This window comes from Ambystoma mexicanum, chromosome 12 (genome assembly GCF_040938575.1).
Source record: "Ambystoma mexicanum isolate Mex_15411 chromosome 12, UKY_AmexF1_1, whole genome shotgun sequence".
Classification (NCBI taxonomy): Eukaryota; Metazoa; Chordata; class Amphibia; order Caudata; family Ambystomatidae; genus Ambystoma; species Ambystoma mexicanum.
Genome location: NC_090936.1, coordinates 205,311,873 through 205,326,150, shown reverse-complemented (window position 1 = coordinate 205,326,150; position 14,278 = coordinate 205,311,873). Strand labels below are relative to the sequence as shown.

At 49.6% G+C, this 14,278-nt stretch overlaps 1 protein-coding gene across 3 annotated transcripts in view; it reads left to right on the top strand.

The window, feature by feature from the left end:
• FERRY3 (FERRY endosomal RAB5 effector complex subunit 3) overlaps positions 1-14,278 on the top strand; it is an 845,039-nt gene that overhangs the window by 175,338 nt on the left and 655,423 nt on the right. For 2 of the 3 annotated variants that reach the window (XM_069628304.1, XM_069628305.1), the window contains exon 3: positions 2,328-2,473. The exons of the other annotated variant lie outside the window; for it this stretch is intronic. In XM_069628304.1, the coding sequence (XP_069484405.1) occupies positions 2,328-2,473 (146 nt within the window). The remainder of the gene's footprint in view (positions 1-2,327; positions 2,474-14,278) is intronic. 3 annotated transcript variants of the gene reach the window in all.

Here is a 14,278-nt window from a genome sequence, read left to right as displayed (position 1 = left end):
GCGTCCCGGTCCCTGTAGTTCAGAAGGCGTGCAATTATAGTGTGGGGAAGAGGTGCCCCGGGAATGGGGTGACCTGCTGGCATTGTGTGTGCTCGTTCCACCGATAAGAATTTGGCGAGCTTCCTCAGGGCGAAAATTTCTGTTAGCCACTGTTCCAAGAAGAGCTCCATACTGGCGTCTTTCTTGCTTATCTGGCACTCCGAGTATGCTAATGTTATTTTGCCTTGCTCTTCCCTCACTGTCTTATACCCTATTTTTGAGTTGCATAAGCTACTGGGTGACCACCGTCAGTTGTTTTTCCATTTTCTTAATGGTGTTCTCCGAGTCAGAGATGCGCTGCTCTGCCTCCCCGACCCTAGAGGCCGAGGCTAGAGCTATTGCCTGAGGAAAGTCACTTCTGTTGAGACGCTGTCTATTTTCTCCTATATAGAGGACCTAGATTCCCCTATGGCTCCCATTATGTTGCAAAGCGTGATTTGGGAGTCTTGTAGCTCCCCTTACGTGCCTGCTGTCTCAGTGGCGCAAGTCGGGAGGGGCTGGGAAGCACCCACTATATACTGATCCATTTTACACTGGAGTCGGGCCTTCTTAGCCTTGTCTTTAACCATAGTGCTGCGCAGTCGTATCTCTTTCTCACTGCACAGTGTGGTTATCGATGCCCCGTCCGCTCTTCTCTGCCAGTGGCCGGTGAGGGCCCAGGCTTTATCCCGTTGGTCTGGCTAACCTGCTCCATCGTCTTGTGCCTAGTCAGGGAGGGCAGGCCGTGGCCCCAGTGGGGGGAGGATACCCCGTTGCTGATTGTGGCGCCGGGTTTACCGTTCTGCGTCTTCTGTGCTGGATTCTGTAAGCTTACTGTTGGCCACCCCCGGACAGGGGTCAGATTGTAAGTGTCCATGTGCTGTTGATCTTGTTGCCTCTCCACCTCTGGTGGCTGGTATGGTCCCTGACTGTCCTTCAGGTCTTGGGGTGGCTCTTGGCTAGGAGTGCCCAGGCCGTAGCTTCAATGGTGGAGCTATGCCACCCACTGTTCCCCACCTTTTTCTCCCCACCCTTGATCTGTCGCAGCCCACTGGGCCTGATGACTTTTCCTACACCTCTTCCCTTTGTTTGCTTCTGGATCCTCTGTGTTGGCCAGTGGCGCGCTGCTGTCTTCCTCCCACCTGGAGGTGGAAGGGCACCTGCTGTTCTTCCGCGTGGTGGGTGAGGCTGGTGATAGTGGCTGGCAACTAGGGTGGCTCACAACGGTTCGGGGTGCCCAGGCAATAATCCTGATGATGGGGGAGTGCCCCGCTGCCGCTCGCTGCACTGTGGGCTGTCCTCCCACTTCTAGCCCTGCTGCATTTCAGATTCTTTGCAGACCCCTCCCCCTGGGGTTCTCACCTTAGTCTGCCGCAGGAGTCTGTTTGGTGGCTCTCGATCTACAGTCGCTTCTCCCACCTGGAGGGGGGAGGGGCGCCCAATGCCGGGTCCTCCGCTTTGCACTGTGCAGTCCCAACCGCTGCAGAATTGTTCAAAGGGGCCTACTGCACCCCCGTCTGGAGGGGTTGGAGAGGCTGCTAGTGTCTGCCAGCAATGTTTCAACCCTCGGCCACTGGCTCTGACAACGCCGCCAGGCTGGGTTCAAAGACGGGGCCTGCTACCGCCCTCCCCTGCCGACGGTCCGTTCTCAGGGTTCCCCTATGCCATTTCCTTCAGGATTGCAGTGATCTCCAGCTGTGTTGTTCCACTGCCCGGGTCAATGCTTAGAAACGTGTAAAGATGCGTGGAACCAGGATTAAAACTGCAGGATGTTTGCGGCTACTCAGGAGCTGTGGACGCTCACATCTGCATGGTTCTGCTGCGCAACAGCGCCCCGATAAAAAGCATTTCTGATGAGACATCGTGCAGGGAGAATTTTTGGTGCTGGATCTTTCCTTCCACTTACCCAATGTGGTTGGGTCATAATAGGTATCCTTTATTTATTTTTAGTATTTTTTTTAGTTAGTCCTTTAAGGAACGGGACTCATTGTTTGAAAAGGTTCCCACTATTGCAAGTTGCAGGATGGAGTGTGCCTTATTAAACAGTGTACGATTCCAGTTTAAAATGTTGTTGGAGCATATAGTACTGTATAATTATTTTATCATGTTACATGATTTTATTTCCCTTCTCTGGATCATAAAACAGACCACTCATTTGGGTATTCAGGTGCTTTAAAGAGCCTGTCCAGAAAACCTATTTTGTAAAATACAATCTTTAAAGTAATTGTGTTGTCTAGTACCAAGTGCCTTATGTGGCGTTTTTCAACTTGTCTATGAGGCCTAATAGCTAAACAATATAATTACCACAGATTTGAAGAAAGCTCTTATTCAATTTATGGATGAAGAAACCATAAAAGATTATGACAGAGAGGCCGATTTGGCGTTGGGAGCAGTTACATCTGGGGAAGTAGATCTGGAGCAGCTGGCAAACACTTGGACCAAAGCCTATACTAAGGTAAGGGAATTGATCTGAAACATTTACAGCTTTTGCTCTTTTATTAAAGGAAAATTGAACAGCTTTTTTTTATTAAACACAGTTTCCTTGTTTTGGTGTTTTTATTTTCTTTAGTCTCATGGGAAATCCTATCAGCAGGACAGATTCACAAAGCATTTCTTGTCTTATTTTGATTGTAATGCACACAGCTACCACCCAGGGGCAGTCTCCAGGTGACAATAAAAAATAAAAAACAGCCCCACTGTAAATATGCTGGAGTAGGGACCTCCCAACACTTGTTCACCTTCCAATATATCTGCTGGTCACCTACCCCTCAGTCATTTTCTTCTACTGGTGACAGCTTCACTTACCTTGCCTAACTTGCTGTTTCCTGAAGACTGCTTCCAGGCACCCTTAGCCTGGTTGTGCAGATCAGATTCCTTGGTTTTGGTCTTTTTATAGTAGGCTGCTGATGTAAACGTCTATTCCCGGCTCCAAAAAACCTCCAGGAATTCATAACTGGCAGGCAGAGGAGGCAAATGAAGCATTAGGTGTACCCTGTCCAGTTGATTGAATTTCTTTTCTCAATAATTCGTCCTTCTAGTCAATTAAGGAATCGTCCAGCTGCTGTCCAGTGTATAGTCTGTAACAAACTTACTCTTTCCACTGGGGTAAAGCCAACATGTACCCTGCACCCAATACCATGCCTTGAGTGTTGTCAAGAACTAATCCGACTTCGACTTGGCAAGAGGTGTTTAAAAATATAAGTCTGGACAGGGGTCCCTTAAGCACTGAATCCACAGGGGTTCCCCAAGAACAACTCAGTACACCTACCACCAAGGCTTAGCAGCCCCTTGCTGAGCCTTCGACTAACCCCAAGGAGTCTTTTAATAACTTGTGGGATTCCAATGTCACTAGGAATAGCTGATGAACTAATTTCTGCACCGCTGGAAGGAGTCTGACACAAGGGCCAGACTACCAGGTCTGTCTCCCTTATTGTGTTAGGGTTGTTGTACTAAGGTGAGTTCCACCTTGTAGAACAGTCTAAGAAAAGGGGTGATGTGTCCTTGACATAGGCTACTTCGGGAGGTTTTCATTTACTAGGTGATGTCACACAGAGCCTTTCCTCTGCTGTTTGTTGAATGTAACCTTAAATATATTTGCTTATCCATCTTGTGAGAGGCATTGAACTGGATACAACCTTAGACCATCTCAGAAAAATGGACTTTCGACCTCTGTTTGAAAAAGCTACTGTCCAAAAACTGCCCCTCTCTAATAAGCTCTCCCTCACAGAGGCCCCTTGCTGGTTGAGCCTGTTGAGTCTCGCACCATTAGAGAACGGGGCTCTTCTTTCAGAGCTGTGGCAGAGTGAACAAAGCACATGGCACAGAAGTATATTTTAAAGACTTTGGGCCTCATTACGAGTTTGCCTGTAACCCGCCGGTTATAACGGCAGGTTACCGGCAAACTCGCCTTACAAGAGCCTGATATCCCAGTGTCAGTGGGATTCTACGGATGCCGCCAACATTGGTAAGTCCCATTCCACTGAGTCCTATTGGACTCCGTGGAATGGGATTGCCGCAATCAGTGGCACCGGTAGTACCGGAAGATTATTATTTTTTTTTAAATGACTGGCACACTCATGATGAGACCCTTTAATGTAGCTTTATCAGGATGGGGTTGGGATAAACACCTACAGGGATTCTGGGTTTGTCTATAACTAAATGGCCTATTCTTCTGTCAGAACAAGATAAACAAATAGTGTCACAGTGGGTTAAACTACAAGGTATCAAGCTTCCTAATCTAATGGGGTTCTGTGTTTCTGTTAGGTTCTTCAATCAACCAGCCATTCACAAGTATAAAATAGATTCTTTGCTTAACTCACTGTTATAGGGATATCACCACCAGCTTGCTTCTAAGGATTAAAGTCACAGGGATATAGCGGACAGCCAATTGTTAGTTACGTTTTTCTCACAGGAAAATAGCTCTCACCTCTGATTTATGATCCAGTCTAGGAGGATAGTGGCTGGTCCACATCTTCCTGCTCCAAAGACGCATTGTCAAGCGTTCTCTAAAGGATTTGCTGTCACTCTCACATCAGTAAGGAATTTGCTGCCTTTCTCATGCTCAGTAAGGGATATAGTGCCATCCCCACTATTACAGCAAATGGTGACCTTCTCACAATCAAGAGATTATTGTCCCCTTCGAACTATCATGCAGTTAAGTCTTTTCAGAAGTCTCATGCATTCCATTCCCGCCTCGGCCTGCCAGGGCTCCTGGACCTCTCAGCACTCCCAGGCCTGTCTGCTCTCCCAGTCGTTCCTCCGCTTCCTCTCCACTTACACAGGCAACTGCCTTTGCTCCGGCTTCCCTGCTTCCTTATGCTCTGGGAACTGGCATTTATATATCTGTGATTGGTTGGGTTTGAAAGTCCAGTTATTCTCTGCCAGAATCACATTGGCATCGAAGCTTTGTAGTCTCACATTGTGGGCAGAAGCCTTTGAAAAGCCGTTGTGGGCATTTTGGATGGTGAACATGTGCTCAGAATGTTTGGTGATCTGGTAACCTGTTTTTCTCCCTCCCCACCCTGGTCTCCTGTGCTTTTTCTTTGTTAGAGTATGTAATGCTTTGTGTTTTTCTGAGTGCTGTTCCTTTTTTCCCTGCCCTTTTCCCTTTGAAGGCCTGCATTGTCTCTATCTCTGGTGGTTTAGAAAGCTGTTGATTGCAAGCTTGTTAAGTGGGGAGGGTGTGTATCCATCTAGTTTATTTTCCCATTTGTTAGTAGGAGGTACGGTTAGGTAATGAAGCGGTTTTCGGGATGTGTCTCTCGTGTGTTTTGACTGCTGGCCCGAGGAAACTGGAAAGTTAATGTTACTGCAGCTATTGGGTTCTCCCTATGGTCATAACTAGGTCTGATGAAGTCTGTCTTGGGTCTTCGGTTGTCTTGACTCTTCACCCCAAGAGGAGGAGTTCTCTGGGACAGGGCCAGGGCCAGGACACTGACTGTCACAGATCATTGAACCAAGCTCTTCATCCACGTGACAATGCTGGCACTGGGACAGTAAAACGCTGGAAACTGCATGCAGGCAGTTTGCCTGCCAGTCCCCATAGCTCTGCTATGTCTCTTGCATCCCTTGAGAACTTTTGGGGCCTTGGTATCCACAAGTTTAACCTGCCAACTGTTTTGAAGTCAAGTGGAAGAGGCCTGTGTAGCTCCCTAGAACTATCTGCCAGGAAAAGCGGCAGTGTGGAAAACTGTGATGCACATTTAGCCTTGTACTGCAAGTTTGTATTTTAACAGCACCGGGGCTCGCAAACATGAGGGTTGAAGGTGGTGCCTACACCTACTGTTTGGGAATGTGAGTTTCTTCTGTAACCATGAGGCACATAAGCAACCAGTGAAGTTACCTGTTCCACCCCCTGCCTGAATTGTAAGCAGCACTGCAGAACCGTTCATTGCGATCTGATGGTAAAGGCAAGATTAGGAAACATGGAGAAGCTTTGGGGAATTCTGTTTGCCTACTGCTTGTCCCACATTTCACAAGGCTGGGTGTCTTCACTGGTGCCATATTCCTCGTCACAGATGGCTCAAGGACGGTTCAATGGTTTTTATTAAACTTTCAATTGGAACTATGGCCGTCTCTCACTTTCTCTCTTTTTTTTCTCTCTTTCAAAAGGCCTAGCTTTCCCTACTCTACCAAGCTGTAGGTCTTCTTAAGAGGTATGGGATTGTGCCTTGCAGACACCCTGAGTAATACATGTATTCTATCACACCCACTCTTCCTTTTCCCTCTTCTTTACCTCACTATACTCTCCCCTTCCACGTTCACCTGCCTTTACTCTCTATCCTCTACTCCTCCATCCCTCTGATGTATCTCATACTTTCTAGACCTCATCTTGACCCTCCGCCTTACTACTACTCCCTCTTCCATGCTACTACTCCCTCGTCCACAAGTCTACTTATTCCTCCATATTACTTGTCCCTGCTTCACACTTCTATTACCACTCTACCCACCTCAACTCCGACACTACTCTATCACTCACTTCACATTCACCACAACTCTTTCTCCTTGCCACAGTTTCATGCAGACTCACAATCAGTACCACTTTCACTCACTAGTCAATACCTCCCATTCTCCAGAAGTTGCTTCCATGCTCCCTCCTGCTGGTCTTCCACCTCCTTTTCTTCCCCTGACCTCACCAGCATAATTCACAAATTCCTGTTTCCTGCCATGCTTTTTATGCCCCCCCTCCCTCCATTGATTCTGGCCCTGTCTTCTCCGCTTGTGACTTGTTAATGGAAGCAAAAGTTACAAGTAGCAGGCTAATCACCACTCACTTCCTTTGCACAGGCCCACCACGGAATGGTAATAGTGACCCAGAAAGTTAAATTACTTTGTTCTTTTTAGGGGGCATGTTTCTTCCAATGGATGTGAGGATTTGAATCACTCATTATAATCCATCGTGTTCTTGGGTACTGGGTGGTGCCTGCGTGTGTTTGCCTTTATTATTTGGAAGCACCGCAGAGCTTCCCTTTTCTCTAGTTTTCACTAGTGCAGCCAAGTTCCTCGCTTATCAGCTGGTCCTTCTTTGCTGGCGAGCAAGGAACACTGAGGAGCTGTTTACTGGTGTTCGTGTCCAGGTCTTTCTGCAGCTGGGTGTGGCACTGGAGAACATCTTTCTCTGTTCTGTGTGACGAATTTGGGCAGTTGGTCCCTTTTCGCTTGAAAGGATACACTCCCTTTAAGGCTAGGCATGTGAGCCCGCTCGGTAAGACCTTCCTAGGGGTATGAGTACGTGGGAGCTCATTGGGAGGAACACTCCTCTTTGGGACAAGGGAACCCATTCCGACAAGGAAATCCCTGTCCAGAACATGTTATTTGCCTACATGGGAATTTGAAAGACTGTTAACCCCGTTTTTGATTCACAGAATGGTGACATTTCTTCAATCTCTTTGGCTTCAGGTAATGCTGGATCTCGCCCGAACTCCATAGTCAAAGAAGAAAGACACACGCCTTTTGTTTCTGGGGACATACATTCTTCACCAGAGCGATCACCAGATGTGGCACCCCTCCCAACAATGGTTCAGCTTGGCAGCCTGGAGCCTGAATTCAGGTCCCCAGCGCAGTTTAATTTGTCGGAGGACAATATGCGCATTATTCAAGCCGCCAGAAAACCACCTACGATGTCTAAATAAAGGAGCAAATGGCTCTGGTTTTTCCACTGGTGCTTAGCAGAGCAACTTGACCCTAGGCACGCTAGGGTTGACACAGTTCTATCTTTCGTGTCCCAGCTTGCAGCTTCAGGCATTCAAGTCTTGTCTTGCAGAGCTTACTTATCTGCCATTGCGGCTTACCTGACCACAGACAACTGTTCCTTTTCATTGACCAATCTGGTCATTAAAAGGCATTTTGCAGGTGGTCTTCATCTTTTTCCACCGGTGCGCACCCCTCATCCCGAATGGGATTTGAATGTGGTGCTTACCTTCGTTGTGCCATAAAGCATTTGAACCCATGGCCACTACCAATCTCAAATACCTTTCCTGGAAGGTCGCCTTCCTAATTGCAGCAACATCCGCGAGGCGAGTAAGTGAGCTCCAAGCTCTTTCTGTGGAACACCCGTTTCTCACTTTCCATAAAGATAAGGTGGTGCTTCGCACTCATCCTTCCTTCCTGCCTAAGGTAGTTGCCGATTTTCATTTGAACCAATCGATTTCATTACCGGTCTTTTTTCCGAAACTGGCATCAGATGCCGAGAGAGTCTTACACAACCTTGATGTCAGGAGAGCCCTGAAATTCGATAGAACAAGTGAACTCAGGGGCTCCTCACAACTCTTTGTCACATTCGGAGATCCAAAAGGGAAACCAGCTTCCAAGGCAACCATCTCCCGATGGATTGCCTCCTGTATCTCAGAAGCCTGCAGCATTCAAGGCCTTCAACCACCCAAAGGCCTCCATGCTCACCTTTTTCATGGCAAAGCGACTGCGAAGATCAGAAGTATGTTCCTTGGGAAACCATCGCCAATGCGCGCTATGTGGGCTTCCCCATCAGCTTTCAGTAAGCAGTATTGCTTGGACCTGAGCTCCAGGGCTGATGCCCAGGTTGGCCAGGCTGTGCTAAAGAACTTATTCCAGTAGGGGGTTTCCATCCACCCAGACTAACTATGGTGCGTGCATGGGAATCTCAAACAAGTAGGGAGGAAAGAGGACGGGATGTAGGAGTATAATAGTTACTCACCGTAGTGACTGCCTTACTCCTAGCCCATAGTCCCCTTTTCTCCATACGACCGCCCGCCGTCCCCTCTAAAAAGTATCATCTATTATTGCTTAAATGGTCTCAGACCTGGTGATAGAAAAAGACTGAAGGGCGATGTACGGGGCAGAACTCAGGAGGAGGGTGGGGTTACGGCAGCGTGCGGTACCCCGCGTAAAAATAGGACAAAAATTTCACATTTTTGTTGCTTTTTACAAAAGTGCTCCAGTCCCGTCCCAAAGGACGGAATGTCCCACAGGTATGGAGGAAAGGGGACTATGGACTAGGAGTAAGGTAGTCACTACGGTGAGTAACTTTATTATAAAGTGACTTACTAACATCCTTACTGTCGAGATGACATCAAGAATAAACCAACTCTTGAAGACGATTCTCCTGTGAGCTTCTCCCACCCTAGCCCAGGCATCCCTAAATCCCAAGGTCATCACTACTATCTATGAGTTTGCTGGCTACTAGTGAGAGCCTAGCCTTATCTATCTGGCTCCCTCTGGGAAGTCCTAGGTGGATCCTAACCTGCGGTCACACAAAAACAAAGATCTCAAGAAGGGGTGTCTTTCAATCCCCCAGGCCCCATTAACTCTTTACCTATCATGACCCTATACTTGTTGCCCTGATCTTATTCTTTTCCTTTGTTTCCTCTCTTCCTCCCATGTTCCTCTTTGTCTCCCACTTCCTTCTTTTCCTCCAATGTTGTTTGTCTACTACTACTCTCCCTTTCACTCCATTACTCTTAGTAAGACTTCTCTCCCTTCGACCTTTCTAACCCCTCCACTCTACTTTCCCCTCGCACTGCTCTCGCCTCTCCACACCCACTACTCTACACTCTCCTCCCACTACTACACTCTTCCCACTCCACCGTCTTCCCCACACTGCTTCCTTTCACTCTCTCAATCACCTTTCTCACTCAGCCTCACTCCCCTACATTCCCTACCTGAACAACCCATCTTGGCCGGTTTCGTATGTCCAACTTTATACTCCACCATACCTTCCCATTGGTCTTGGTTCCAAAGGGCAGTCGCTACCCTGTTCTTTCCCCAGGGCCCTGACATACAGGTAGGAGGCTTTAAAGTGCCTGTGAAGCACGCCCCTCCTGAAATGTGGTTCTCCGGAGTTCGGTAATGGGTGCCCACAACTAAAAAAGTAAATCTCCAATTTCTTAGGCAAGTGGTTTTGAGCTTCTGGGTTTCTGGTCTGCAGCGTATGCTGCTCCGCTGTTTGGTTGCTCGTTCCCTCCTTCGCAGCAAGGACTTCTGGCCTCTGTAGTCCTGAAAAAGAGGAAAGAGAACACTGGTCAGAACAAGGCACAAGTATGGGGTGATAACAAGTGGGGCTTGACCATTGCCCTAAGGCGCCAGTAGAACGGAGGGACTCGGGGCCTCCCAACTCAATGACACCACCCCTCGGGTTAGACTGGCTCTGCCAAATACCCTGGTAGGCCTTCTGCCCGAGGTCAAGTAGGATACTCGGACCCTGTCACATTACTGAGGCTTCTTCCTGGGGCCTTTATAGAGTCCTGAAGGTGATTTATGATAGGTGTTGATGTAATAAATCACTGCACTTCAATTTGCACAGTACAAAGTATTAGTGATTACTTTGTTTCTACTTGTTTCTGAAGGTAAACTGGGACCTAGTCAGGCCCATTGCTGCAGTTCTGATTTTACTATGTGTTGTTTTGGCACCTTGGGGCTGATTCCTAAAACGTTCGTACTTTCCACCTTTTAGGACTTCTATAAGCATAGTACACGTCTGTTAGGCCAGTACCCTATATTGTATCTCTTCGAGAGAGACAGAACTAATGCTTTGTGCCTTTACTGTTGTTTCTTCTCCAGCATGGGGTCTGACATGGATTCACATGCTCATGAATATTCCCCGTCGTTGGGCTGGGAATCCTCGGTAGAGAAAAAAATCAGTTTCAGTTTCGTTTCTGAACTGTCCTTCTATTATTAACCAATCACTGGTCTCTGCGTCATACTGTGTTACGCTCACCTGGCTCTCACAGGGGCGTCGATCTGAGCTGGACAGCTCCGGTCTCCACCAATGTGACGCGTAGTGCCGAGATGACGGACTGGACTGGCCCACCTAGCTTCGTTTGCTTGGCCCGTAGGAATATTCTTCTGCAAAATGGAGAAAGGGAATTAACCACCCGTGGAGTTGAGCGTTAACCCCGCCCCCCCCCCCCCTCACTCCCGCTGTTCTCCCCACTGATCACCTTTGATGTCCCCTCTTATAGTCTCACCTGATGGTTTGGAAAGATGAGCTCTCCATCCTGCATTGAGCGCAGGGGCGCGTAGATAACCAGTTGCTTCACTGGCTCGAAGGAATTGGTGAGTTCCAGAACAAAATTGACTCTGAGATTCCCGGCAAGACGTCGTAAGTATGTAGTTCGTAAGAGTTCAAATGTCTGACTTTCACTCTTGTCCGATTCCTTGCAGGTTGCAGCTTGACCCTAGCGAAGAGTTCCTCGTGGCAACCGGTAATATTCAGGTAATGATTTGTATTATCCAACACAGTTCGATAAATAATGTCAATATGTAACCTGTTGCTTTCTCCCTTATTCAGGCGCTGAGAGAAAGTATGAAGTCTCGGGGAATAATGCCTCTGGTGGTAAAATCAGGTAAGTCTATGGTGGTGAGGAGGTTTCCCCTTGTTTGTCCCTTTGTTTCACCTTGCTGTCCTTTTGTTTCCCCTTAGGGGCCGGGGTTCGGCGAGGATGCAGTGGAAGCTGCGCCGACCCATGAAGAGGAATAGTACCCCCGGTGGTAAAATAAGTTAAGTCTATGGAGGTAACTAATATTGCCTCTGTGTATTCCCTTGGCTCACCTTGCTGTTCTTGTCTTCCCCTTAGGTGCCGGAGTGCGGCGGGAACATGCAGAAGGATGCAGTGGAATGTGAAGATGCTGCGAAGGCCGGTGAGTTCAGCGTGGCGCTGCAGCAGGCGAGGCGACGCGCATAAAATAACTTCTTTCTTCCAGCTCGAAGGCGCGATGGATCGGGAATTCAGGTAAGTTTCAAAGGTATTGCTCTTGTTCTAACCTTTTCTCCTTCTTTCTCCCTTTTCCTAGGAGCTCCAGACTCGAGGCGGGCGTGGCAGAAGACTGGATGCAGACTTGCAGGCACGGTTAGCGTTACGCTGCTGGATGCAGAATAACGCGAAGCGTGTGCTGCTCTTCGGGCGTGGTTTAAATAGCCTCCAAAGTAGTCCCAGGTAAGTATTCCTCCCCAGCCCCACCCGAGCAAAAAAAATAGTACCTACGTAAAGTAGTCCCTTCCAAGCCTCTTTTGGCCTTGAGCTTTTGCAGCATGGTCTGCATCAGGTAAGTTTGCAGCATGGTCTGCATCAGGTAAGTTTTAATCTATGAGCCTGGCGCCTATGGCGCCAGAACTGACTCTCCATATGAGCCTGGCGCCATAGATGCCAGGACTGCACCCAAATAGCTCCTAGCAGGGGTTGTTGGGCTTGCTTGGAATAACTTGATGCCTGCTTCCGGGGTTGCTGGACTTGGTCTGGGTCCCCGTGGGTAGGCTTCATGACATACTGCCACCAGCCAATGACTACCCTCTACCTAAGCCCCTCCTATGGCAGCCATCTTCAGATTTTTACCACACGTTCAAATGTTGGGAGTCCTCGTGCTGTAGCTCTCGAGCTTTTACTGCGTATTGCATTTTTTCGAAGAGTTTACTTTTATTTCTTCGGTCAATTCGAGCCTCCAGCTCCACCGATTCTTCTTCCGATCAACGGGGACCCGTTTCGCAAATTTCTACGTCCCTCAAGGGTGGATTGTTGTCGAATTACACTTCTTGGAAGATTCCGGAAGATCTTTGAGGCCTACCCCGATTCGACATGGCCCAGGACAAAAGGAGATGCGACGTCTACTGGATCCAAACTGTTTAGGAACTGCCCAGGATGTGGACTGCAGAATGTCTTTAAGGAGGATGAGCACTCCCGGTGCCTCTACTGCCTACACACCGACAAGTCGCACGTGGAGGAGGACTGTGCGTTCTGCAAGAACATGTCCGTCCGGACCATGAAGGACCGTCATAAACGACTCGCTGACTGGCTGGGGGCAAAGAGCCCAGCAGAAGGTGAGAAGAAGTCTGAGCGGTCTTCTAAGACCTTTGAGGGCGCTCCGGCGACGGGGGGGCCAACAAAAGGCAAAGCACTGCGAGTCCACGGGCACCGGGAGCGCCGTTGGTTCGGGCTCCTCGGCTGCCAGGCAGGGCACGATGTCACCGACGCCATCATCCACGAGCCAACGCTCTGGCTCGGTGAAAAGGAAGTCGGAGAACATGGGTAAGCTCCGGGAGAAGCACCGGTCGATCCCGACATAGAAAGCCAAGGGGGGGCGAGGCAGTGACCCTCCCCCTAAGGTGAAGGCCTCAGACGAGCCCAAGGTCGTGAAGGCCCTGATTCACCCGGCGAAGGCCTCGATTGAAGGAGTTATGGCGGCCCTGGGGAAGCCTGCGGAGGCTACCCCAGTGGAGACGTCTTCCGGGCCTAGAGTTTCCCTGCCACCCTTGAGGGAAACATCTTTTCAGCCTATCGAGAAGACCCCCGTGAAACCCCGGGACATGAAAGAGGGGGGGCGCACGGTAGCCCTAACTGACACAGATACCACCTCCGAGGATGGGCTGGCTGGCCTCAAAGCTATCCTGTACAAGAAGTTCTAGGAGGTCAGGACCTACGGGAAGGATCCTGACGAGGCGGACGTAGAGAGCAACGGTGGAGCCGATGAGGAGCCGCGGGCTTTGGAGGAAACGGAGGACCCCATGCCCCAGCCGTCGCATCTGTCGCAACCGATGCCTAAGCCACAGGACAATTCAGGAGCAATCTTGATGGCTTTGCAGACCCTGTGTACGGAGATAAGGACAAGGTTGCCCTTATCCCCAGCGGACGATCCAGCGGCGCCTGGACCGTCGGGGAGCCCACCGAGCAAGCAGAGGCGAGTCCATCCTCCCCCTCCCTTCCTGCCTTCACCCTCATCGCTGCCTCCGAGGGACGAGACGGAGACAGGGACAGAGACGGCGACGACAGGGACTGATGGTGGCGAAGATGGAATGCATCTCCCGTCGCCTCCCGCCCGGCACCCCCCCTGAACCCCCCACGAAATTGGCTCCTTTCACATCATGATCGCCAGGGCCTCAGAGCTTTTCCAGCTGTGCCCCGAGGTACAAAAGAAAGAGGGATTTTTTTACCAATGACGGGAAGCCAAGAGGAAAACCGTACTCTCGGTCCCTCTGTTGGACGACATATGGGACAAGGGTCTGTCCTTCTGAAGAACCCTTTCACGGCCGCTGCGAACAGAGACCGGTACGAGAAGAAGTTCGGGGTCCTGGATTCTGCTCCTCTGTGCCTCAGGGTGCAACTGACCCCGGATTGCGTAGTCTCTGCGGTAGCCAAAAAGAAAGCGGCAGGGGCGACGGCGTCATCCTACACTTCCCCATCGGACAGCGAGGGAAAGAAGCTAGACGCCATGGGACGTCGAGTCATCTCGTTGGCAGCAACTACCGTTAAGGCGGCCAACGCCCTCGCGATCATGGCCCGCTATGATAGGGAGC